The 26147-nt window shown below is 43.8% G+C and overlaps 1 protein-coding gene across 3 annotated transcripts; it reads right to left on the reverse strand.

Moving 5' to 3' along the window:
- Positions 1-679: 679 nt before the first annotated feature.
- On the reverse strand, positions 680-26138 carry Irak4 (interleukin 1 receptor associated kinase 4). 3 transcript variants are annotated; one of them, XM_028752178.1, is made up of 13 exons: positions 25980-26132; positions 25316-25507; positions 20509-20676; positions 16150-16295; positions 14147-14329; positions 13330-13490; positions 11633-11697; positions 10140-10254; positions 9625-9734; positions 5958-6141; positions 5017-5079; positions 1506-1664; positions 680-1389 (listed from the first exon to the last, which is right to left on the reverse strand). In XM_028752178.1, the coding sequence occupies exons 3-13, from the start codon at positions 20667-20669 to the stop codon at positions 1357-1359; spliced, it is 1380 nt and encodes a 459-aa protein (XP_028608011.1). In that variant the 5' UTR covers positions 20670-20676; positions 25316-25507; positions 25980-26132; the 3' UTR covers positions 680-1356. The 3 variants fall into 3 exon arrangements, with proteins under 3 accessions (XP_028608011.1, XP_028608012.1, XP_028608013.1); XM_028752179.1 differs by lacking the exon at positions 25316-25507 and having other exon boundaries at positions 25980-26138; XM_028752180.1 differs by lacking the exons at positions 20509-20676; positions 25316-25507; positions 25980-26132 and having other exon boundaries at positions 16142-16251.
- Positions 26139-26147: the final 9 nt, after the last annotated feature.

The following is a 26147-nucleotide window of genomic DNA, read 5'->3' on the forward strand; positions in this document are numbered from 1 at the left end:
TCTCTCTCTCTCTCTCTCTCTCTCTCTCTCTCTCTCTCTCTCTCTCTGTTTTTCTCTCTCTCATTTTACCTGCCAATACAGAGGATAGCGCAGAAGAGACATACCATCTGCATCTTTCTCTGATTGTAATTCCCTTCTTAAACAGGCAAGCTGGGACAGACAGCTCAGCTTTAGTGGCGTGTCTTAGTGATGCCACAGGGCGCTTACAGCCCCATCCTATCTGTGTTGCCTTCAAGCGCTGTAGTACAGAACGGCTGATCCCATTCCTTAAAGAGGCATGCCATTGCCCGATGACAGAGGAAGATGGCCTCTCCGGAACTCTCCTTACAGACACTCCTCCTGCAGGTGGAGTGGCTCTGTGGGAATTACATGTCTCTTTACTTCAGCAGGAGTGGTACCATCACTATACAGCAAGGGAGCCTACCATTGTTGCCACACGGGGAAGGATGATGTCGGAATTGCCCCCTTAAGTGCTCCCCGCCTCCCACAGCTCGGCCTCAGTTACACGTCTCAAGGCCCATTGCAGAGACGATACAAGATCCCCTCCCCCACCCCCAAACACACCATTGGTACTGTCACGCCCCACATATAGTACCAAATATGTGACTTTTTCTGGGGGAGACAAGCAAAAAGCTCTGTTCATTCAAAACAGGATCCCAATAACAGAGCGAAGAATAGATTCCACTCGTGTCTACATTGTTGACTTTTAGTTAGGGTGACAGAAACAGTGGGGAGAGGTTCCTCACAGAAACCTAGGTGAGGAGCTATTTACAGGAGCATGAAGTCCATAACAAAAGACAAAAACCAAAACTAAGGCTTAAGGTAGCTGAGAGCTGGTCCGAAGCTTTACAGGAAATTACTAGTGGGGTCTGCTGAGCTTCAAACCAGGATCCCAGGCTGGACGGTGGTGGCACATACCTTTAATCTCAACACAAAGTAGACAGAGACAGGCAGATTGCTGAGTTCAAGGCCAGCCTGGTCTACAGAGCACGTTCCAGGACATCCAGGGATACACAAAGGAACCCTGTCTCACTCCCTCTATCCCCCAAACAATCCTAGTGTTTCTGCATAGTACAGTGCTGCTTTCTGACTCTGGAGTTCACTGGAGTTTGGTGATGTTGCTGTGGAAAATGAGCGCCATACTAGGTAGGCGGGTCCAAGCGCTATCACGCAACCATCACTTTTGCCAACACATCCATCGGCTAATCAGTACTTTGCGCCATGCTGCCTTGGTAAAGATAAAGCGCATTTAGGAAAACAAAAACAAACGAAAACAACAGGCAGGTGAAGTAGCTCAGTGTCAAAGAGCTTTTCTGGTCTTCAGGTTAAAAAAAAAAGATGTTTACTTCATTAGTTTTAAGCGGACACCTCTTGTAGCAGCTGCTGAACCTTCCAAAAACAAAGAGAACAAAAGAACCACGTTAAGCATGGCTTGAAACGGATACTTAGAAAAGGATAACGCACACCACACCCCTCACTGTGTGTGTGGATTCGGAAGTGAATACCTTTGCAATGTCTGGCCGTCTGTTTTTCTTCTCGTGCAGACACTGACTAGCGGCAGAGTACATCGCTTCTACGGAAGCAGGGTCTGCGTCGCTCATCTTCTCGTCGGTATAATCTTCAATCGTCTTCTCTTCATCTTCAATCTCTTCTTTAATATCCAGCTTGAAAACGATATTAAAACTTGGTTAAAGGCTTCAAAGGTAGAGAAATAAGAATATACATTTAAATTATTTAGATTCAGGGTTTTTTTTTTTTTTTTTTTTTTTTTTTTTTTTTTGTAGCTTCATCAGGAATTGGAGCCATACAGGTCAAATGTTACATAAGGAAATATATACATAGGCACACATTACAGATTTACTGGCTTTATTCACATGTGCGCCTGCCCATCTGCTTTATAATTCTTGTCTTTCTGGGATGAGCTAACTGCTCGCATTCTTGTTGGCAGCGTTTGCCAGCTCAGGGTCATCAGCTTCTTGATGTATGTCTGAAAATGGAATTCCACCTTCTGGATCCAGGCACCCTGTCTTTATCTACAGGGACTCAGAAGGATACATAGAAAACAAGGAGGGAGAGATTGGGAGATGAATGAGGAGGAGATGGCGCTGTGGGTTGAATGGTAGGTTGAGAGGTGGCTCCAGAAACATGGATCTGTGTATGTCTGCGTCCTGGTTCCTGGAGTCCATAAACAGGACCTCGTGTAGAAAAAAAATGATCTCTGTAGATCTCTGAAACGGGAGGTCATCTTGAGTGTAGTGCTTTGCACCAAACGTTCGCATAGGTTCTTGGTTTTCATTTGGTGGTGCTCTCTGGGAGGCCTGGGAGGCGTGGCCTTGGTGGAGGAAGTACGTCACAGCGGGCAGGCTTTGAGAGCTCAAGAACTTACTCCATTCACAGTTCACTCTATGCTCTGCATGCGTGGTTTAAGATGGAAGTCATCGGCTTCCTGCCCCTACAACCATGCCTGCCACTTGCTACCGTATCTCCCTGCCACAAAAGACTCTGGAACCGAATGTCCCGATATACCCCTTCTTCTGTGTGTTGCCTGGATCATGGTGTTTTATCAGTGCAATAAAACAGTGACTAAGACACTGAGTTATCCAACTATGCTCTAACTTCGATGCCAAGTGTATACATATATGTGAGAGGAAAAGAAAAAGACCCAGGAGAAAAATGTGACCACCAACAGCGGAGACCACAGCGACAGGTCTATAAGCCAAAGCTACAAGAAGCCACTAGAACTTGTAAGATGCGGGGAGTAGTTTCCGCTGGACCCTCAAGAGGGACTCACGGTCTTACCAAACTTTGACTTCGGACTTCTACCAAGACACTGTATCTCTTTTACTTCAAGAGACCCAGTTCGTGGTATATTTTGTAGTAGTTCAAGGAAACTTGTATTGAAAGAAAGGATTATGAGTGAGGGGCGGTGTGTACTATTCCAAAACTCTTCCAAAAAGAATGGATTGTGAAACCACACAGGCAATGGAGGAAAGGCTCCCTGATAGAGCACTCTTAGCTGGGTTTATGTCACAATCTTAGCACTTTCTAGCCACACTGCACTCAAAGGTATAATGCTCCCTGATTTCTATACTTTCACTATTAAATGATGCTGTGCAAAATTGTGAGTCACAGAGATCCTGTGTTTCATTCTTATTCGAGCCAAAGTGGTGGCTTTTACACATTCTGAAGGGGAGAGAGATCTAGGTAGATGTAGGTAGGCCTTTCTATAGGCAAGCTTGCCTGAAACAAGCCCAGTTTGCTGAGGCGTGGGTGATCACCCCAAACCAGTATCTCTCCCCTTGTCTTGCGAGGCTTTGTTTGCTTTTTGCTTTTTTGGTCTTAGGGATTCTGTGGAGGGACCTGTGCAATCCAGGCAAGAGTTCTGCCAGCCAACCTGTACAGCTAAATACTTCCTATAAGAAAGTAATTTTACATTTATTTATTTATTTATTTATTTATTTGGAGATGTGTGTAGGTCAGAGGACAACTTGAAAGAATCAGTTTTCAGGTCAAAAGACTGAACTCAGGTCAGGCTAGTTGGCAGCACCTTTACGTGTTGAACGTCTCACTGGCCTCTGTATTTCTCATGTTTATGGTTTTAATCCAATTCCCACCCCAAACTTTATCTATGTCCTTATACGAATAGCTCAAACATGAACATTTCCGGTTCAGGCCTCTCTCTCTTGACCTCCAGCAACTGATGGGACGGAGAATTTTATATTTCTGGTTAATGAAATATTTTACTTTTTGATTTGCTGTTTTAAAAATTGAATGCCATTAGAATATTCTCATAAATATCTTCCAATGTAAATATATTACACATGCTATTTTAACATTACATTTCCAGCAGACCATGGACATCTTTGTTTTATGGTGGATGTTTGTAACAGTCTCTCACACGACGGTTTACTCAGATTAGTGTTGGCACTAAGACATCTGCTGTCATTTCCAAGTTCTACTTTAATTGTCTGTTTGTATTTCTGTGTGTCTTTATGTGGGCATGTCCACAAGTACTCAGGTGCCTATGGAGGTCAGAGGTGTCAGCCCCTGCAGCTCAGGTGACAGGCAGTTGTGAGACACCTAACGCGCATGCTGGGAACTAAACTTTGGCCTCCAGTAAAGCCCTGTGAGCTTCTGGCTGCTGAGCCATCTCTCCAGTTCTGGTGCCAAGATTGAACAAGGAAGTCAAACCTTCTGATGGTCTACCCTAATTCTGGGACACAATCTAGCATATACCTACTGTCTGAATTCTTCATAGTGTTCTGCTCTATTAGGGTCTGTAAATCAATTAGAATAAAAGGAATTTAGTTGTCAATTTTGAGAAACATTTATATATATATATATATATATATATATATATATATACACACACACACACACACACACACACATATATATATATATATATATGATATGTATCTAGGTATTTTTGAAGATATATATGTGACGTAGCATAGTTTATCTGTAGTTTACTTACCATTTAACTCATCTAGCTATAAATTATCAATCAAATGTTCAATATAGAAACTAGAAGGCTGGGAATGGTACTGCAGGAGGGAAGTGTTTTAATTTTGCAAGTAAAACACTCTACAACGAAATAAAGAGCCTTTACTGGCATTTACATCCGTATGCAGATATGAACAGAAGCTGTGGTTTTTTTTTTTTCCTCTCATGACCTTAAAGTAGTCTCACCACTCAGGGCCTGTACACTACAGATCGTAATAAAATAAAATAAATCGTAAATCGGAAGGTAATAAACTACAGGTAAACAAGCTTTCTTCTCATTTGCCCGCAAAGACACTGTGACAAAGAATATAAGAATGACCTCTTCAGGCATCACAGACACAGCCTGGCAAACCCAGGATTGGAAATACATCATGCTCTGTCAGTGTGTCAGTACACATAACCAGTATTATGTCAGAAAATGCCATTCCTATGTGCCAGAGTTACCCACACACATCCAAGACCATAAAGGCAAGAGAGGAGAGAACAGGCAAAAAAGAGTTAGTTACTAACTAGTAGTTGAGGTTCACGGTTTTCATCCACAGCCGCAAGTCCGGTTATCAGCTCTAACAAAACCTAGAAAGGCAAAGGGATCCATTAGCAAAACACTGGAGACGTCAAGTCGAAATTAAAAGAAACATAGACAGAGCCCAGGGACTTGAACCAGCTAAGCGAAGCTTTCTTGTGCTAACACCAGTGGCCTGGAGCATAGATACTGACAGGATATAAGGATCAAAGAAGCTATACTCAACATCTCTTCTGGGATCTCCATGCTCTTTCATCCTACAGGGCCCTCAGGAGAATCTTAATTTTCTAACCAGTAGCTACATTTTGCAACCCCGTGCCTCAACATTATGGTGCAGTGAAGTTCCCATAAAGGAAACCTGTTTGGAGAATGAAGATGAAGACTAAGCGTCATTCATCTGACCTCGCCTTCTCCGCCGCTGGCTGTTAGATGATAAAATGACAGAAAAGGGAAGAGAAAAGAAGTCGACATTATGTGACACGATTGATGGTTCGCGGGCTCAGTTTAAGCTTCACTCAGATTCATGGTGAGACAATATTTTCTCCCAGTCGTTAAAAAGAAAGCAACTCAAACCTTTTACAGAGTAGGGAATCGCTCATAAACTTTCTGGTGTACCTAGAGGCCAATGTGAATAGTTTATATATTTATATAAGAGAGGAAAAAAAAAGACACAAGCACTAAGATATTCTGATTTAATTCATGATTTAAAAAGAATGATCGTGGGTTGGAAAGATGGTTTCAAAAAGTAAAGGTGCTTGCCACCAAGCCTGGTGACCTGCATCTGATCCCCGGAACCAACATGGTGGAAGGAGAGAACTAGCTCCCTTTTAAAGCTACCCTTAGGCCCTTGATGTGTGTATGCTGTGGGATGTGCACATACATACACTATAAAAACACGTGCAGATCAATAAAGACAATGGTCACGTACCACACCGAAGCTGTAGATGTCAGATTTGGGTGTTATTTCTCCTCGCAAAGCTTCAGGTGCCATATAAGCCGTTGTGCCCACAATTCTGCTAGTCATGACTGTCTGTGCGAGCTTCGCTGACGCCCGTGCAAGCCCAAAGTCAGATATTTTCGCAGTAAAGTCTTTGTCTAGTAAGATATTTGCACTGGAAAACAAATTAAATTTGAAGGTAGAAAACATTCTTCTTATCTAGGATGTCCAACAGGTTCGTAGGAAGAGGTATATGTAATATATATTATATATTATATATTATATATTATATATTATATATTATATATTATATATTATATATTATATATTATATATTATATATTATATATTATATATTATATTATATATTATACATTTTATATTTTATATTTATATATTATATATTGCATTCTACATATTACATATTATACATATTATATATCATATATTATACATTATATGTTATATTATATATTACATATTACATATTAAACATTACATATATACACACATATGTAGTCACACTGCATGCCATTTTATATGTACAGTAGAGAAGACTGAAATATTTTCAAATCAGTCAATTATTCATATGACAGCAAGAAAAAAATAATTGTTCTCTGTTCTTGTCTTGAAGATGTTTAAGAGAATAAAAACATAATAAATTTCCCCTTAAGGGAGGTGCATTTTCAGAATGCCACGGGTAGCTATTTACTAGTAACAGCACACAAAGCCTTCCAAATGGCACTTTCTCTTAAATAATTTTTTAAAAATGATTCTGGTGACTAAATACTCCACAGTTTCACTGAAGCTAGACAATGGCTTTACTAGGGAGCTATATCCCTAAGTCAAAGCACCATTTTTGGGAAATAATTTAACCTTCATTTTTTTATTTTAAATGCAACATTTTCAGATATTTACTTGCTCTGAACAGTAAAAAGTAAACAACCACTATATACTACCATATATAATAAAATGCCACCTGCCAAAATAACTTTATCATTTAACAAAACAAAGCACCACCTAAAAGTGGTTCTTTTTATAATTCAACTTTCCAGTGGGGTATATTTGTCTGTCTTACGTAGTACATCATGGCAGTTCAGTCTTGTCCACAGTATGTAAGAGTCACATGGGGCTTGGAAGCATGTCAGCCTCTACAGCCACCAGCCATTTTCATGTGCTGGGATTGTGTGTTCTCACAGGCACACAGAGAGACCTCGCAGCCTGTCTTAGCCTGTAGTTCTACTGAGCGGAGGAAGACTCAGAAGCCATGGCTCAACCTTGTTTAATGACAGGTCTGTCTCCCCTCCTGACCTCCTGTTCCTATCCAACACTCCTGTGTTCCAAAGTTCCCTGGGATAAGTTTCTAGAAATGAGTGAGAACATGTGATATTTGTCTTTCTGTGTCAGGGTTTGAGATAAGTCAAAGGTAACTTCTTAACTCCTTTCCTAACATTTCTCAGTACATTTAGGAACAAATTTCAAACCAAACCACTGCAATCTTCCACCTGTTCTTCCGTTGTGCACCCTGGGATGTGTGTGTGTGTGTGTGTGTCTGTCTGTCTGTCTGTGTGTGTGTGTGTGTATACTGAATCAGGGCCTAGTACAAACTCGTTCTATCGGGAAGGAGGGCTTGAAATGAAGTTGATCAAAGTTAACAAATGCCTAAATGGGTAGAATCTTGGGGCTAGATGGAAGGTGCAGATTTTCAGGCACACCTGGTAAACCTTGCATCAGTAAGATATAGAATACACAAGAAGAACGGAAGACCATAAGCAAATTCCCAGCACATAAGAAACAGGATAGTCGCTGGGCAGTGGTGGCGCACGCCTTTAATCCCAGCACTTGGGAGGCAGAGGCAGGCGGATTTCTGAGTTCGAGGCCAGCCTGGTCTAGAGAGTGAGTTCCAGGACAGCCAGGGCTACACAGAGAAAGCCTGTCTTGAAAAACCAAAAGAGAGAGCGAGAGCGAGAGCGAGAGCAAGAGCGAGTCTCCGAACCAGCCCGCTCCTCTGTGGCTCCTTGTTTTCCCTTCATTTATGGATTGTCTTGTTTTCCTCTATTGTATCCTTTCGCTACCTTTAGGTCCTTTTCACGGCCCTGTAAGCACGCACTGGCCTTGGCCAGACTAAAGGTTTCCTAAATGACCTATCTGCTTCAGGTGTCACACTATCATAAGATAGCATAAAACGTCTGTTTACACCCCCTCCCGGCTTCCTTCCTCTCTCCTCATACAGCCTGGCTTCTAACTCAGTTCCTAACTGGAAACGGTTCTCCATAAGTCACCACCGACCTGCGTGGTATTAACCCGATGGGTTAACTTTCTTCTGACCACTCCTCTAGGTAAAAACTCCATTTTATTTTGGAGACGGTACACTCCAACACTACACGAACAGGCTTTCATCTACCTATGTGTCCATATTGTTTATTAGGTGTCTTTTGGTGACTGTTGCCCTCCCTTTGTTTGGGGATTATGTCTTAGGAGTCCTTGGGATTTAAACCCTGGGCCCTTACGCTGTATCTTTCCCTAATTGCATGATGACTCATCAAGCATCAGGAACATGCAAGTGCCATACGTGTTTATATGTTCAGCTCAGACTGTGTATATATCATACTATCCACTAAGCCTCTATACTTCCGTACCTTAAAAGAATTTCAAACTCAGCGCACACACCTCTCCTAAGCACACCCCAGCCTAGACCCCTTCCAGTCCTTTCTATTCAGGTGAGTCATGCCACAGTCATTTCCCGAATGCAACTGTGGATGCCGTGAGTTCAAAGGTCCTTATTGAACCCCCACCCCGTTTCCTCGACCCTCCACAGCTCAGATAAAAACATGTCATGTTCATTGTTCACATTTGCTCACTTCTGCTCATGGGAACTCTACCAAGGTGTCTATAGCAATCTAATTATTTACCCCGGTTTTAAACTGCACCGCCCTAGACGTGACTCGCTAAACTTGAATATGATGCTGGTGTATGGCTTCCAATAGCATCCCGTTGCGTTTACGATCAGACCCTTGCCTTTGTTGGCCAGGCGCTATAGGACCAGGGTCCTCAGTCATCTATTTAAATTCCTCTCATGTCTTCTACCCGCTACTTCCCGAACACCAGTCACACTGTAATCATTTCACTTCCTGTGACTCACCACGCCTTCCCATTCCTTCTTACCGTTCACCCTATACGCTTATTCTTTCCAGAATATTCTCCTTATTTTGGATGCAGCAACCCTCAACCTGTGTCTTCTTATTTCCTGGTCATTGTTCAGGTCTCAGCGTAAACGTCGCTTCTTTCAAGATCCCTTCATTCTACCAATACTGAGTGCTACATTAAACACCTGAAACACATTATTTTCATGACTATCTGATTGACGCTGGACTCTGTTCTGAGCTACATCCGATAACCTTATTGTGTACAATGTCTGGCATATAGCAGGTAAATATTTAACTAGGTAAATAACATGAGTGGGGAGGTTGAAGGTGATTCAGGAAAAAGCAGGTCATGGTGCTTGGAACACTGGGGATCGTAGGTGTCTGCCTGCAAAGAGCTCTCCAGTGAAAGGGGAGACTCCAGTCACTGTACATCAAGACAGACATGCAAATGGAAAGGGAGAAAATTATCCTTTAAAGATGCTAATTTCCAGCAATTCTGACGCTATCCTTACCTTTTAATATCTCTATGAATGTGATGATTTTCATGTAAAAAACTGATGCCATTTGCTGCACCCTGAGCAATCTTGCATCTCATGTGCCAGGAGAGTGGTGGAGTACCATCCTTGTGAAGAAACAAACTGATTTTAAACAATGGTTTAGGTGAAAAAAAAAAAAAGAAATCCAGAGAAAACACATAACAATATATATATATATTGTCAGCCGATAAAAGGGATGTATCACTAAGAGGTTATAATTTTTAAAATCTGAAAAAAAAATCTCAAACAAGATTAAATGGACTCTACACATCTTGCTTGAATATAAAAACACACCAGAATGTCCTCAACATCTAGCCTTGACTGGCACTTTTGCATCCTAATTGTGCAATACCGGGCAACACGTGAACTACGTCGTTCTCCAGAACAAGAAAATATTAGTTTAATGTGGTTTTTTGAGTCCTGACCAGATGTGAACATTAGCAATCCAATATAGGAACAGAAAGTGAGGTCATCGGTCCCAAGTGTCTTACCAGGCAGGACAGTCTGTCTAGCAAGGAACCATTGGGCATGTAAGCATACACTAAGCACAGGTTGTCGCTGTCACTAGAGAAGCCAAGCAGCTCCACCAGGTTTTCGTGCTGACACCTGTGACAAGAGACATGCCGTGCACACTGTTATGACAATAAACATTTGTAGGAGTCGCTCAATTTAAGAGTTTTAGCGGAAAGATCCAGGAGACACCTGCCTGTATCTATGTAACTATACACTTATATATAGCATGCAATATGGTGGATGTTCATAACCTGCTAACGTTCTCTTTGGAACTGTCCATTCTTTCCTGTAAATGGTCTGGTTTCAGTGACACTGACCCACGGCTTGATCAGATCGGTGGAACCTGAGACAGGTTAGTTCAGGACGAGGCCGATGCCCATCTTTTGTTCAGGGCATTTGCAAGATCTGGAAACTTGTAACATGGATGAATCCTCTAATGTAACAAAACTCTAATGGACTCATGGCACTGCTCTGTAGGAACGAGCTTCACTCACATTTAACGTCATTATTTACGATCTTCAACCACAGGCTTGTCTACAGTCTAGGATTTTTGGTATACGTGAGAAAATGAGTACAAAAGCCATGGAATAACAAAGCCGCAGGCTTCATCAGAAAGCACAGTGCTGCCACCTCCTGGACATGTGGCGCACGGCACGATGGCAACCTCAGCTTCGGGCTTCCCTGCGTACAGAACGTGGTACTGCTGGCTAACAGTATCACGTGACACAGATGCTGTGAGAATTAATGAATACCTGAAGCACACATGGCGCCTGAGAGATGTTCCACTATTCCCTTTGCTCATTCCAAGCCACCTATAATTCTGTATATCCTTGTATAAAAGGAACACTCAGAAGAGTAAGTTGAATCGGCAAATTCTCCATTTCCACTGAATTTTAGAGTCTCGAGAAACTTGGATTAGGTCACTCTGCAGCAGTATACTCTTAACATTTTTGCATCCCTAGATTTCTATGAGTTTTAACTCTCTGAGGAGCTGTCATTTTATATTTATTTATTTATTTATTTATTTATTTATTTATTTATTTTTGAGACAGGGTCTTCCTACATAGTTCAGGCTGTCTTGGAATTTGCAGTGCACCACAGGGTGTCCTTGAACTCACAATCCTACCTCAGTCTCCCAAGTACTGGCATTACAAGAGTGTACCATCATTATTGGACTTATAAAAATATATATTTTTTCCTTAAATTGCTACAACTGATCTGTCAGGAATTCTTGGAATGGAAACCCTGGTAATGGAAAACACTTTGAATCCTATGTAACTGTCGTGATTTAAAACACTGATGTTTTACATCTGCAGGTGCGGGAAGAAATGAGGTCATGTAATCAGAGAACCAACAGTGTTTGTCTCAACCCTGTACCTTTACACTCGAGAATCTGCACTTTATGGAGAAACCAGGTCCCTGCCCTATGCCGTGCTCTCGCCCCAGGCCACGCTGGAAAATCAACACTTACTTTGCCATTACTTTAATTTCTTGATCAAACTGTTGCTTTAGTTCTTCAGTACTGATTTCAACCATCTATGAACATAAAAATATACATTTTAACATAATACAATAGCCTCACTACTGGAGGGGGTTCGAGGGAGATTCCTCGGCTGATTTGCTTACTTTAAAACCACTTGATGAACCAGGCCTGGTGGTGTAGAAGTGTACTTCCACATACATGGGAGGCTGAGGCCTGAGGACGTCAAGTTCAAGGCCTGCCTGGCTCACAGAGTGTGTTCAAAGGTGGCCTCTGAAACTCGATCTTTGCTCCGAGTGAGACATTAAGAGGGCTGGGGTGTAGCTCAGTGGTGAAGTGCTGGCCCAACATATACAAGGCCTGGGTTTAATAACAGTACAGTAATAGAAATAGAAATAGTGTCTTGCCATGGTTTGCATGCTTGGTCCTGGCAATCTGGCAGGGAGCTACAGGAGATTAAGAAGGACAGACAGACATATGTAACATGAAGGAGGGATTGGGTGAGCTGGAGCCATACCGGCAACCCAGATACTCAGTGTGTTTATTATGCATAGCAAGACCTCGGATGCCAGTGAGCTAATCTTGGTAAGGGACAGTCTCTGTAGGGGAGCAGGGGTCTCCGGCTGCAGTCACCAGGGATGAGGAAACAGAGGTTGGGACACCTTTTACATGAACTGGTTTTAGCTAAAGCCCATTTGCCAACATCTAGACTCAGACCAGAAGAAGGCCTTGCCCTTCCCGTGAAATAGAAAACTTCATCACAGAGAAATTTTAAAAAGACTTCTGTGTAACCAGATGGAAGCAGATGTGATCAGGAAAAGAGAATCAAATCTACCGAAAGCCCCCGCAACGGAAGTGACAACGGATGCCTATGCCGTCTACACATGAGCGATACTGACATTTTAAAGATAGAATGACAGACTGATAATATAATTAATCAATAATTACAAGTAAAAACCCTTATAGAAACAGGAACCAAGGACAGACAAGGAAACTCCTTTTCCATAATATGTATTTTTAAAAATTATTATTTCTGCCAGGCACGGTGGTGCACACCTTTAATCCCAGCACTCAGGAGGCAGAGACAGGAGGATCTCTCTAAGTTCCAGGCTAGCCTGGTTTTCAGAACGAGTTCCAAGATGGACAAGATTATAGATTGCCTCAAATATGTATGTGTGTGTGTGTGTGTGTATATTATATAATTTTTTTTGAATTATATTTATTTAGTGTGCACATGTGTGCACACACATGAACAACAACATATATGAGAGTCAATTCTCTTCTTCTACAGTGTGGGTTCCAGGGAGTAAACTCAGGTTATTAGACTCACTTTACCCACTGGGCTATCTCCCTGGCACCTAAATCATATTTTTAGATGGGACGGGTCATACAAAAGTATTCAGATAAAATTTTCTCAGCATCTTATTCTTAATCGAAATTATGTATGTGACACTGTAGTGGGAGGTTTCTTAACTTCATCTTGTAAATCTATCACCATCCCAAATGTGATTCTATGTCCGTGTCTATATGCTTTTCTAGGGATAGGCTTCATAGCCCTCCGTAGAGTCCTACGTGACAAGAGGCACCAGCTTAGGATGGGTCCACTTGGAGACAGTAATCACTGGGATAACGAATCCCGTGAGGGCGGCTGGCAGCTTGTTCTGAGAGGAGGAAGGAAGACGACTTACCGCTCCGAGCTTCTTCACCGCTACGGTCCTGTTGCTCACACAACCCTTGTACACCACTCCGAATCCCCCCTCTCCCATTCGGTTGCCGCCGACAGACACAGGCCGCTCATCGAAGTTATTTGTGATGCTCTTCAGTTCATAAAATGAAAAACTGTGAAACCCTACGGCATCGACAAAACAGGGAAAGGGTGCTGGCATAAGGAAACGTGGCTTTAATAACTGTGACATTTTCTCAATTTGAAGATTTCACACACACATATACACACATGCACACACATACACACACACACACACAGAGAGATATTCACACATACTCATGCTCACATGAAATACAAACTGTAATCTTCAGTACGACAATAACCCTTGGCGATTCTGTATCAAACAGTCCACCTCCACCTAAAATACTTATTTGACTTTAGTCAACTCTCCCAAAACTCTAGTCACACCTAACAATTATCTTCTTTATATATTTAGTTTTGAGACACGATATCATATAGACAAGGTTGGCCTTGAATTTGCTGTCCAGATCAAGCTGCCCTTCCACTCCTGACCTCCCTACCTCTGCCTTCCAAGTGTCGGGGGCACAGGTACATAGCCCCATGCTAACTTGTTTTTTTTCTTACTTATTGTGACTGTACGCATATCCTGTTGGTTCAAGTTACTGAAAGAATAGCAAAAGAAGCAGAGAAGGTGGTACTTGATAAACTTATAAGAAAAGAAACATCAAAGGATGCTGCCCACTGTACAGAGAGGGGTTTACTTTAAATTACCGTAATGGCAGATGCACCAGTAGAAAGGAACAGGCAATGTTACGTACGAGTATCGCTGAATTCTAAACTTTTATTGTCTGGACTTGAGGAGTCGGGTGGCTCACAGCTGTGTTCTAGCTTTGGTATAGGCATTATGGGTGTGCTGTCCTTTTCATGGCAAGGCCTGTGTGTCTGTGCCACTGTTGCCGCTTCTTTAAGAGGTAGAGTGTTGACGGTATGGGGAACAGCATCTGTTGAACAAGAAGACACAGTTAGTTTCTGTGTGAGAAAGAAGTTTGTGTGAAAAAACAGTGTCGTGGTTTGAGTGAAAATGGCCTCCATAGACTCAGAGGGAGTGGCACTATTAGGAGGTGTAGCCTTCCAGGAGGAAGTGTGTCACTGGGGGGGGGGGCGGGCTTTGAGGTCTCAGATCCTCGAGCCAGGCCCAGTTTCTCTCTCTCTCTCCCTTCCTGCTGGTCTGGATGTAGAACTCTCAGCTCTTTCTCCAGCATCATGTCTGCCTGTGTGTCACCATGCTTCCAGCCATGATGATAATGGACTAAACTTCTGAACTGTAAGTCGGCACCAATTAAACAGTTTCCCTTATGTGGCCACGTTGTCTCTTTTCAGCAGTAGAAACCCTAACTACAGCAAAGATGGACTCATAGGCAGCTTCCAGACGTTGGCCCTACATCCTCACGAAACACAGGAAGATAGACGAAGTTGGTTGTGGTAATAATGAACAGACAGAGTGACACTTGTTTACACAAGTGGTTCAGAGCCATTAGGGAATTAGGAGACACTACTCATTTAAGAATAGAGAACCAGTAGGCATGGCGGTGCCCATCTGTGATCCCAGCACTTTGAAGGTGGAGGCAGGAGGATCAAGTTCAACTTTGGTCTTGTAAGTTCAAGACAACATGAGATTCTGTCTCAAGAACAAACAACTGAACACATACACTGACACATACACACACACACACAAACACATGCCCCCTACCCAAATACACACACACAAACACACCCAGACACACTAGCTCACACACATTGACACACACACACATACACACACACACTTACAAACACAGACACACTGAAACACACACACACTAACACACACACAGGCCCCCCCTACACAAATAAACACACACACACACAAACACACCCAGACACACTAGCACACACATTCACACACACACACAGACACACACAGACACACTCACAAACACAGACACACTGAAACACACACACACTGACACACACACAGGCCCCTCCTACCCAAATACACACACACACACAAACACACCCAGACACACTAGCACACACACTCACACACACACACATGGACACACACAGACACACTCACAAACACAGACACACTGAAACACACACACAAACACAGACACACTGACACACACAAACACATTGACACACACACAGGCCCCCACCCAGACACACACACACACACACACACTGACACACAAACACACACACACACACACACACATACACACACAAAGAGGTGTGGGGAGGCAGAAATGAAAACCATCTTAGACACTGAACTCATTGCTGTGACTCTCATTACGGATGTGTGGCACCGAGTCCAGGAATCTACACGTTCCACAAGAAGTCTAGGAGATTCTTCACACAGTAATGGTTGAGATCCATTAGTTTGTCAAAGGGAAAAGCAGTGAGGTAATGAGGACAGTAGACCCATCCTAACACAGTGGGATGCAGTGTAAGGAAGCCAGGATGAGAGTCCGGTCCAGGTGAAGCTGGATGAGGTTGAGAGAGTGACACATCTCAAAAGAATAAATCCTTACAGGCTGTGTTCTCCACCCCTCTGAACACGCCCCCTGGCAGAAGACTACCCAACTTTGATGGAGTCAGACCAATCCCTGAGCATCAATCACTCTAGCAGCATGTGGTATCCAGAATGTTAAAAGCTAGGTAGAGCTGAAAGGAATGGACTCAGTGTCGGGTTTGTTCATTCCACGAAAGAGTGAAACGATTCAGTGTCTGCCATTCCTCATTCCAGGCACCTGTTCACGCTCTGGACGCACCCATTTACCCGGCAGCAGGAGACTGGCAGGAGCAAACAGCTCAATCTGGATCAGAAGATCCACAAGGTCGCCCACTGTGCAGTTTGTGGTGCCCCAGTCAAACAGCAGTTCACAAGTGGGGCTCTTTCCGGTCTGAAGTAAGGCTTCGAATCTCCTGAAAAGCAAGAAATAAGGCTAGTACACAAGGAGAGGTCATAAGAAAACAGGTGACAATCTCTGCACCTCATATCCCCTTCTGACTGCGTCACGGGGCCTCCTAAGGACAGGGAAGGAAAGGGACTGTGAGAGAGCCAGTAAAGACATCAACAAGGAGCAAAGACAGCAGAAAAGGATGATGATGATGAAGAAGATGATGATGCAAGTTAACAGTTAGGGTGGGAGAGATGCTCAGTGGTTAGGAGCACTGGCTGCCCTTACAGAGAACCAGGGTTTTGTTCCCAGCATCCTCATGGCAGCTTGCAACTACCTGCATTTCCAGTTCCAGGAGATCTCATACCATCTTCTGACCTCCCCAAGCATGAAACACACATGTGGTGTACACACACACACACATGGGCAAAGCATGCATAGGCATAAAATAAAATAAATAACTGTTTTTAAAAAGTAAGTTAACTTTTGGGTCTGGGAGATAGCTCAGTTGGTACCGTGCTTGCCATGCCAGTGTGAAGTCTCCTCAGGACCTGAGTTCAGATTCCCCAGCATCCATGAAAAAGTGTAGGGCACCTGCAGTAATACTGGGCTGTAGAAGCAGCTATAGGTAGAGCCCTGAAGCCCACTGGTTAGATAGTCTAGATCAGTTGTTCTCAACCCATGGGTTGTGACCCCTACTGGGGTCACATATCAAATATCCTGCATACCAGATATTTTATAATTCATAACAGTAGCAAAATTATAGTTATGAAGAGGCAACAAAATAATTTTAGAGTTGAGGTCACCACCACATGAGGAGCTGTATTAAAGGGTCACACCATTAGGAAGGTTGAGAATCACTAGTAGAGGAATTGTAACCCAGCAACATGGCTGCTCTCACAAGAGATCACATCTAAAGACCTTCTATGCCTGTGTGATCTGGCTGGAATACAGATGTGCCCTTAGTACACACCATTAACCCCTCCTGCAAGAGTATATACCTTTATTCCCTCTGGCTGGAATATTGACATGCCCTTAGTGTACACCTTTAATCACAAACAATGAAGGTAAAGTTAGTTTGTAGAAAGAAGCACCCATGTTTGAGTTGCAGACAAAGTGACAGATCAGAGAAAAATCAGACAAAATGAGTCAGAGGTAGGATATGCCCAACTCTCCAGAGACACACAGGAAGGAGAGGCTACTTAACAGAGTAGCATATACACACACACACACACACACAGAGACAGAGAGAGAGAGAGAGAGAGAGAGAGAGAGAGAGAGAGAGAGAGAGAAACAGAGACAGACAGAGTTAGACAAACAGAAACTGATAGAACAGGTTTTTATTGGGACAGTTTTACAGAGACAGGTTGCAGGTGAATAACAAGCCAGAGAATGAAAAGGATCCAGAAGATTAGAACAGATTGCCAGAGTTAGTTTGAGACTAAGCAGAGCAATTCAGTGAGAAGTCAAGAGAAGTCAAGAGAAGTCAGTTTGAATCAGTCAGGTTGGAGAGAAGTTTGGACTAGAACAGCTGAGTTGAACCAGCCAGCCAGAGTTCAGAAAGAGCCAGAAGTAAGCCTCTGAAAGGACAATTACATCTGGAGAATAAAAGTTACTTTTACAACCACTGGTCTAGAGGAATTGGTGAACTCCAAGCTCTGTGAGATACCCTGTCTCAAAGAATAAGATGGAGCAAGATAAGGAAGGCACCTGATATTGACCTCTGGCCTCTGCAAGCGCATACACTTGACACACACACACACAAACACATACACACACATGCCAGTGACACCCAGCCAGTTAATGTTATTTACCAAATATGTCGTGAACATTTACTCAGAGAGCTACAGGATACACCCAGCTGTAGAGACAGTCTGCGGATGTTACTAGTTTACCTTGAGACTGCTAGGCTGGGATGGGTGGAGTGCTTAGCTGTGGGCCACACGGCACACTCAGATGTACTCAAGGTCAGATCCAAATTCAGAGCGCTTCTGACCGAAGCGTGTACTTTTAGACCTCTTGGCTATACTGCAACGTCTACATGCACCTCACACTACACGTTCAGTCTTCCAGCTCTATAGTTTTAAATGCGTAAGTCTGTTTCACGTAGCGGAAGGTGCCTACGCTTAGATCTTAACCATACTTAATTAGATAGAAGGGAAATCATTTTTTTTTCACTTCAGTTCTTCAAAGTTTAAAATTAGCTTTGGAAAGTAATGCTGAAAACTTAACCAAGACACATCATTTGGTTTTACTCCCAAAGCTTTTATCTGGAAAACTTTGAAACTTAATAAAAAATATTTGAGAGACTAGCACAGTGAACAACTTACACCCCATCTAGATTTACCAGTTGGTCAGTTGGTAACATCTGGCTACATCTGTGCTCTTCTGAATGCTCTTTCACTCCTAATCCCTCTCTGTCTCTCTCTCAGTCTCTCTATGTCCCTCCTCTCTCTCTCTCTCTCTCTCTCTCTCTCTCTCTCTCTCTCTCTCTCTCTCTCTCTCTCTCAAACACAACAGTAAAGGCCAGTTATCTTGTCTGTGTCTCACTGTCTCCATTTACCTGACTGCTTTTTAATTAGTAATTTCAATATATATATATTCCTCCCCCCCTCCTTTGGTAGGAACTACACAGGAGCTAATGCGTTCTTCCTGCTACATCATACCCAGAGACACAAAATGGTGGCACAGAGTGTGACCATCTAGATAATGGGATGTGCTTCAGGTTTCTCCATGAGACACGGACCCCTCTTAAGCTGGTGCACACCTGCCATCCTAGTACTTACAGGATGGAGGGAAGAGGATCAGTAGTCCTAGGCTAGCCTTGCAAGTTTGAGGCCAGCCTTGGCTACAGGAGACCCTGTCTCTGGCAACAGTTAACTTTCTCCTCAATGTCTATAGTATTTGTGGACAGAACTTTTAACTTCTGGGCCCTGACGAGCCTTGTGGGAGCCTGCCTTCACTGGTGGCTGCATGTTGCAAACTCCATAACTTTTGCCATCGTGACAGTGTCTTGGCACTGTTCAGTTCAGAATAGTCTTTTCTCTCTAGAATGACTGCTGCAGCAAGGCCCCTTCCACTTTTTTTTTATGGAAATAACAACACATTATCCTTGGAAACTTGGTTTTCAAGTTTGAAAGATGAGCTTTTGTTGGCATTTAGTCTAGGCTCCACCTCACAGTTACCTGGCAACAGCCAGGTGTGCCTGACTCACTATAAAAGGGGCTGCTTGCCCTCTCCTCTCTCTCTTGCCTTCTTGCTCTTGCTTTCTCCTCTTGCTTCTGCTCCTCCTCTCTCCTTTCCCCCTCCCCCTCTCTCTCCATGTGCTCATGGCAAGCCTCTCCCCCTCCCTCCCTCCCTCCTTCCTCTCCACCCCTCTGCTTTTCTCTCAACTTCTCTCCCCATGCCCTAAATAAACTCTCTTCTATACTACAGTGGTTGGTCCCTCAAGGGAAGGGATGCCTCAGCATGGACCAGCAGAGGCACGCCCCTCTCCTACACCAATACTGGGCCTCCATGTTATTCCTTCCTTCTTGTATCTTTTTATAAAACACAATAGCTTTCCCCTTGTACTTAACAATGCTTGCCTTCCTGGGAGCAGACATTTGTTGTAAGGTCAATATGGGAGCCCAGGCTTTAGAGTCTTTACCAGACCGATTAAAAAAATTAAGAAGAATTTAGTTTTTAGTTATATGTAAGACAAAATTTGATACTGAATTTTACTGAAAAACAAAAGACAAAGTGCAAAATTAAAATCCAAACTTGTGTTTTCTACTAAATCGAGGAGAGATGTAAGAGAGGCAACTACAGGAAGCTGTTAGAAAATCCTAGATCCAAGAATCCTGGGTGAGGAAGGGTGTCTGGGCACTCATCCGTACTCACACACTGCAAAGTGTAGACTCTAAAATCATAGATTCTTCTACTAGCCTTCTGCCTCTTCAGTTTGGACATGCGAAGACCGAAGCAAAGTAAACTGTTCCTGGTCCAACAAACTGAACTAGAACAAAGATGGGGAGCTGGATTCAAGCTCAAAAACACATTTTCAGCCTCACAACTTTAGCTCTGACATGCTGGCAATTTTAGCAGAAATTCTATGTGCAAAAAAAACCTATATATTATCAATACCACCACCATGATAGAAAGGGTCACCTTCTAAACTGTCCCAATAGACAATAGTCATGCTCGCATCCTTCTTGTGATGGGAAGGGTTTAGAAAGGAAAAATAAACACCACGTTACCTTATATGAAACTGATTGTATCTGTCATCACCAGATGGCTTTTTGATAGCTACTGCTAATTTCTTCCATCCTTCTTGGGGATCAATAAAATCCGACAGCTTCCGAAGGATGCCAACATTGAGGCTGCGTACATATGTTGATGGTGTCAAAGGCTTGTTCATCTTCTACCTGAAAGACGAAAAATTCCTATTACAACTTTACAAGTCAGCTGGGTGGTTGTGGTGCATGCCCTTAATACCAGCACTCGGGAGGCAGGTGGATCTCTAAGTTCTGTGTTCGAGGCCAGTCTGATCTACAAAGTGTGTTCCAGGACAGCCAGGGCTACATAGAGGAAACACTATCTTAAAGAAACAATAACAAAACTTTACAACAGTTTCAGAGACAGCATCTAGAAGCTACCCATCACACACTGCTATACTGCATGAGATGCTGGCATCTGACCCTCTGAGCACAAAGCAGTTCTTTCTCCGACCCACCTCCTATTGAAGGACATCTGATCACCCTCCAGGACTCTTCTTTTCTTCCCCCACAAACTAACATTGGAAAACTTCATTGTGACACTGGAATTTTTCAAGTGAAATTTATAAAAGGCAATGTGCCTATCGGGAAGAGACCTGGGAGCCTGTTCAGGAGTCAAGCATTAAATTAACAAGAGACCTATCTTTCATTTCTCAGTTAGTACTCATTTACTATAAAAATGTTTTTAGTGGTGTATTTATTCTATTTTATGTGTATGAGAATTTTGGGTGCGTGCATGTCTGTGCGTCATGTGCCCGTCTGGTGCCCGAGGAGGTCAGAGGAGGGCACCAGATCTTCTGAACTAGAGTTCATGATTTTGAGCCACCATGTGTGTGCCGGGAATTGAACCTGGTTCCTCTGCGCACTGCCAACAGTGCTTAACCACTGAGGCATCTCTGCAGCACCTACTATTAAAGGTTTTTACCCAAAAATCTCTGGTAAAAGTTTTTTAAAAAAAAGCTAATGTATATACCACTAAAAGACCTGTATACCTACTTTTTATGGAGTGTACAAAAAGAACTGGTTTGAGCCTGTGAGACCTGCGTGATTACTGTTTTCTGTAAGGTGGAATCCAGGGCCAGTCACTGTGGCTACTTCCTTGATATTTGCTAGATCCTCCTGGTTCTTAGTATCCCACCTTGGAGAGTCACAGCTAAGAGACACCTCCCGATGTCACCTGTACTGTGGATTACTGCACAGACCAATGGGAACACGCCCTTCCACTGGGCCTCTGGGACTCACTTAACCTTTGACTGTTCCCTCCTTGTCTTTGTTGACCATTTCCCATGTTTACCTCTCTCTGTGCTTCCTCTGTCCCTTATTCTCAGCAGACAATAATCTTTCCTTCCAATTAATCAAGAGAAATAGACTCGTATTATTCTTTCAATGATTTCTTTCTATACATTTTCATTTTTTAAAAAATACGGTTAATCTTGGGTACATAAGTAATATATCCAAATGGTACAGCATATAAAAGCTATGAGACAGTAAAAGATAAAAGCGAATGCTTGTTTGTATGTGGGCTTCTATGCTAGGACTCTCTCTCTCTGGCCTTCACTGTCTATCACAAGTAAACAGGTTGACTTTCCCCAACCTAGTAATCATTCACCACTGCACAGTGTACTTATAATCATACGATTAGTCGCTTGCTTACCACCTTTCTCTGCCATTAGACTTTAAGCTTCACGAGTTAAGGACCAAACTCATTCTGTTCATTAACGGTGACTTATACATTATAGATACTGGTGTGGTATGGTTTGGTTTGGATTGGAATATCTCCCTAAAGCTCTTATTTGGAAGTCTTTGTCACTATTATAGTACTGTTGGGGGTGGGGGTGGTATGTTTGGATTGTGAAGGTTCCCCTGTTATCTATGTGTATTCATCCACAGATGGAGTCATAACTTAATGGAATATTGGGAATTAGTGGTAACGTTAGGAAGCAAGGCCTACCTGTATGAAAAGGCTCACTAGGGGTGTGTGTTGAAGAATGTGAACCCTGTTCCCGCTCCCACCCCTTCTCTCTTCCCTCATTCTCTCTGCCCCTCCCGATACCATGAGGTAAGCAGATTGGTTCCACTGTGTGCACTCTGCCATGGTGTTCCTCTTCATCACAGACACAGAAACAACTGATCATTTAACCTTATTAAATAAAACTCATTTTAATCTCCATCTAAAAAACCTCCTACTCATTAACTTTGCTTCCCAATGTTCCCACAAGGTTGTACAGTTAGTACTTTCTGACTATCGTTTTGGATCTTTGTGATCAGCTATGTTTTATTGTGGCTCCTGAGATAGATAGATCATCCTCTGAGGCACCCTACGGTCCCTTCTACATCCGCTCATTTTGTCACCTTGAAGCTGTTGAAACCAGTTCCCCTAGGCCCTGGAGAGCAGCTTGGATGACTTCTGGGGGAGACCAATAGGCCATCAGCTTGGATGACCTCTGACCTCTGTGGGGAGACCAATGGATCATCAGCTTGGATGACCTCTGACCTCTGGGGGAGACCAATGGACCACCCAGCTCAACCTTCTCTTACCGCTCTAGATCTTGTTTCCAGGACTCAGAACCAAAGCAGCCGGACTGACGCCTTCTCTGTGTCAGTTAACCTCTCTGTCCTATCAGAGCTCAGAAAAACTTACATTTCAAATCTGCTTAACATCCTTCAGGGCCAGCTCAATTCCTTGGCTGCTGAAGTGCGCCAAAAGACTAGACCTGTCGATTAGGGGTGGCCTTTGTGCCCTCCTCTATGAACAGTGTTGGTTCGGCACAAACAAATCCTTACTGGGTTGAGATGGGGACCAAAGACACAGGGACCAGACCAAAAAAGAAAAGAAAAAAAGAAAAGAAAACAACAACAAACACACACTCAAAAACAAAACAAAACAAAACAAAACAAAACAAAACAAAAAACAAACAAAAAGCCCAGCAAACCTCCTCCTATATAAGAACCTTTGGTTCCTTCCCACTCTGGCCCCTCCCCTCGGGCACTTCTTCCTTATGCTTTTACCCAGTCTGAACTCCCCCCTATACCCAAATACAATGTTCCTATATGCTCTCCCAATGACTCTCCCCCCGGCAACAGCTCCATTTATTCCTGATGCATCTGCCAAAAGACTGTTCAGATGCGGAGGAGACATCCACGATTCCTGAACACTGATTGACTTCAGTGGCCACTAAAATGCTTTGGATATACTAACATGTATAATGTCATCCATTCACCAAACCGTGTCCTATTTGTCACAGATATTAATCCAGGTGCCTGAAAAATATAACGTTAAGAAGAATAGAGAGAAAAGGGAGGCAAGAACACAGGGAAGTTTTATTCTAATGAAGGAAGAAGGTAGCAAGCTAAGAATACGTTTTGCAGTCTGTTAAATAGTGTCTGCGGTGGTTTGAATGGGATGGACTCCATAGGTGTTCCTCATTTGAGTGCTTGCTTCCCAATTGGTGACTTGTCTTAGTTTGGGTTTCCATTGCTATGAACAGATGCCATGACCAAGGCAACTCTTAGAAAGAACATTTAACTGGGGCTGGCTTACAGGTTCAGAGGTTCAGTCCATTATCATCATGGCAGGAAGCATGGCAGCATCCAGGCAGGCATGGTGGAGGAGGAGCTGAGAGTTCTATATTTTATTCCAAAGGCAAACAGGAGAAGATTAGGGGTCTCTCATGTGGCTAGGAGAAGGGTCTCAAAGCCCATATACCCATAGAGACACAGTTCCTCCAACAAGGCCACATTTCCTAATAGTGCCACTCCTTGGGCCAAGCATATCCAAACCAGCACGTGACTGTTTGGGAGGATGAGGAAGTTATTGGAGGTAGACTTGAGGTTTCAAGCCGTGAGCCATTTCCAGCATGCTCTCTCTGCTTCCTGCATGTCACTCAATAAGTGAGCTCAGCTCCTGTTCCATCCCAACCGTTTTGTCTGCCTGCAGGCTCCCACTGCCCTTCTCCCACTGTGCCTGCAATAGGCCCTCATCCTTCTAGACTCCTAAGCTCAAGGTTGCTGTGGTCATAGTGCTTTATCACTGTCACAGAAAAGTAAATAAGACAGTGTCAGATGGAGAGAGAAAGGGGTTAGAAGGGGTTGTCACTCTGGGGGCCTCATGAGATCTTAACGAAAGACACAGGAACGAGAACATTCATCAGCGAGGTGCTTGCTGGGAACCTTTCTGAGAAAAATGAGTAGAAGGCACGGAACTTGGAGGTGCTTCTGAATGAAAAACAGAAATGAGAGGGGTGGGGCATGGTTGTTCCTGAGGGACTGAGGAGGTTTATTATAGATACGAGGAGAGCATAGCCAGAGACACTGACAGAGCTATCTGGAAGAGTCCAGAGTGGACATAGACAGTCTGAGCCTCACCATGTGAGGAGAGAGGGGGAGGGGGAAGACAGGTGGCCTGGGTGAGACTGACCAAGGGACTGGAAAAGCCAAAATGGCTGTTATATAGGGACCAGAGGAGCAGCAGGGTGGGAAGCTGGGACGTTCAGGGTGGGAGGTGGGGGTGTGCCAGCCAGGAGGATCTTGTAGCAAGCAGAGTCTACAGGGTGCTAGGAGAACCTGGTAGCCAGCATCTACTTTGATACGTTGATAGGCATCTCAGTTAGCTGTTTGTCCTGGGTTTGAGACCTAACAGTTTCCACTGAGAACAGCAAGGAGTGAGTGAGGTTAGAGACAAGGGACTGGCCTCCCAGAGTCTTAAAGCTTCAGACTTGACTTTCTTCTAACTTGAGATGAAGAGACAGTGGACATTCAGAGAGCAATGAAGACAGCTCTATATCCATACCTTAAGTGGGGCTGCCTGGAGAACAGGGCGCGGGAGTGAAGACACAGAAGCCGGAAGATCCAGCTAGAAGAGGGCTCAAAAATGTATGTGGATGTTCGAAGAGGCCCTCGTGTCCCGGAGCTGGATGTATTCTGCAGTGCAATCAACTACAAGACTGGAAGACCCAAGTTTGGCCTGGGTGATCAGGTCAGTCTGGAACATGTAGGAAGCAAAAATGTTTAGCGTGAAAATAGGGGAATAAAGGAGACCTGATCTCTTTGGCATATATCATGAAGGATTACTCCCAGAAACGGAAAAAAAATGGATAAAAAGAAAAAAAAATCTCCTGCTTTGGGGCCACTGTGGTGCCCATTCTGAAAGCTAATGGTGCTTTCTTGCTCTTTTGGGCTTTGCTTTTCCTGCCCCTCTCTTGCTTCCAATCTATCCTGCGCTTTCCTCTCCCTCTACCTGTTGATGGACTGTGAGCTTCCTATGCGCCCCATTGCGTGCAAGCGAAGACACCCGGCGGACCAGCGCGCAGAGGCTGTGGGGCTCCCCAAGCCTCCTCTGCTGGAATGAGCCCATTTCCTGGTTCTGGGGCGAAGCGACTGATCGCCAACCCGGCCCGGGACAGAGGACAGCGGCGAGACCGTGGCCCGAGATCAGCCTTCCTCACACAACCTACTTCCTCTCTGATGTTCCTCGCTTCCTGAACAAGGCGATCGGCGCCCCGCCACGGTCCGGCGAGGACTCGGGAGTGGAGGACGCTGGGCCACGAGGAGACTTCAGACTGCCTGCGATCCGGATGATGCGGGCCCCGGGGTACCAGATCTTTCTACGGGACAGGGAGGGC

The sequence above is a fragment of the Grammomys surdaster genome, unplaced genomic scaffold (assembly GCF_004785775.1).
Source record: "Grammomys surdaster isolate TR1022 unplaced genomic scaffold, NIH_TR_1.0 125878, whole genome shotgun sequence".
Classification (NCBI taxonomy): Eukaryota; Metazoa; Chordata; class Mammalia; order Rodentia; family Muridae; genus Grammomys; species Grammomys surdaster.

What these genes read in the sequence shown, in the direction of transcription:
- Irak4 (XM_028752179.1), bottom strand. Translation starts at nt 20,669, where the DNA reads ATGAACAAGCCTTTGACACCATCAACATATGTACGCAGCCTCAATGTT. An exon ending in TTTAGAATTCAGCGATACTC is followed by an intron (nt 13,491 to 14,146) that starts GTACGTAACATT and finishes TCGATGCCGTAG; the next exon opens with GGTTTCACAGTTTTTCATTT. An exon ending in CGGTGAAGAAGCTCGGAGCG is followed by an intron (nt 11,698 to 13,329) that starts GTAAGTCGTCTT and finishes TTATGTTCATAG; the next exon opens with ATGGTTGAAATCAGTACTGA.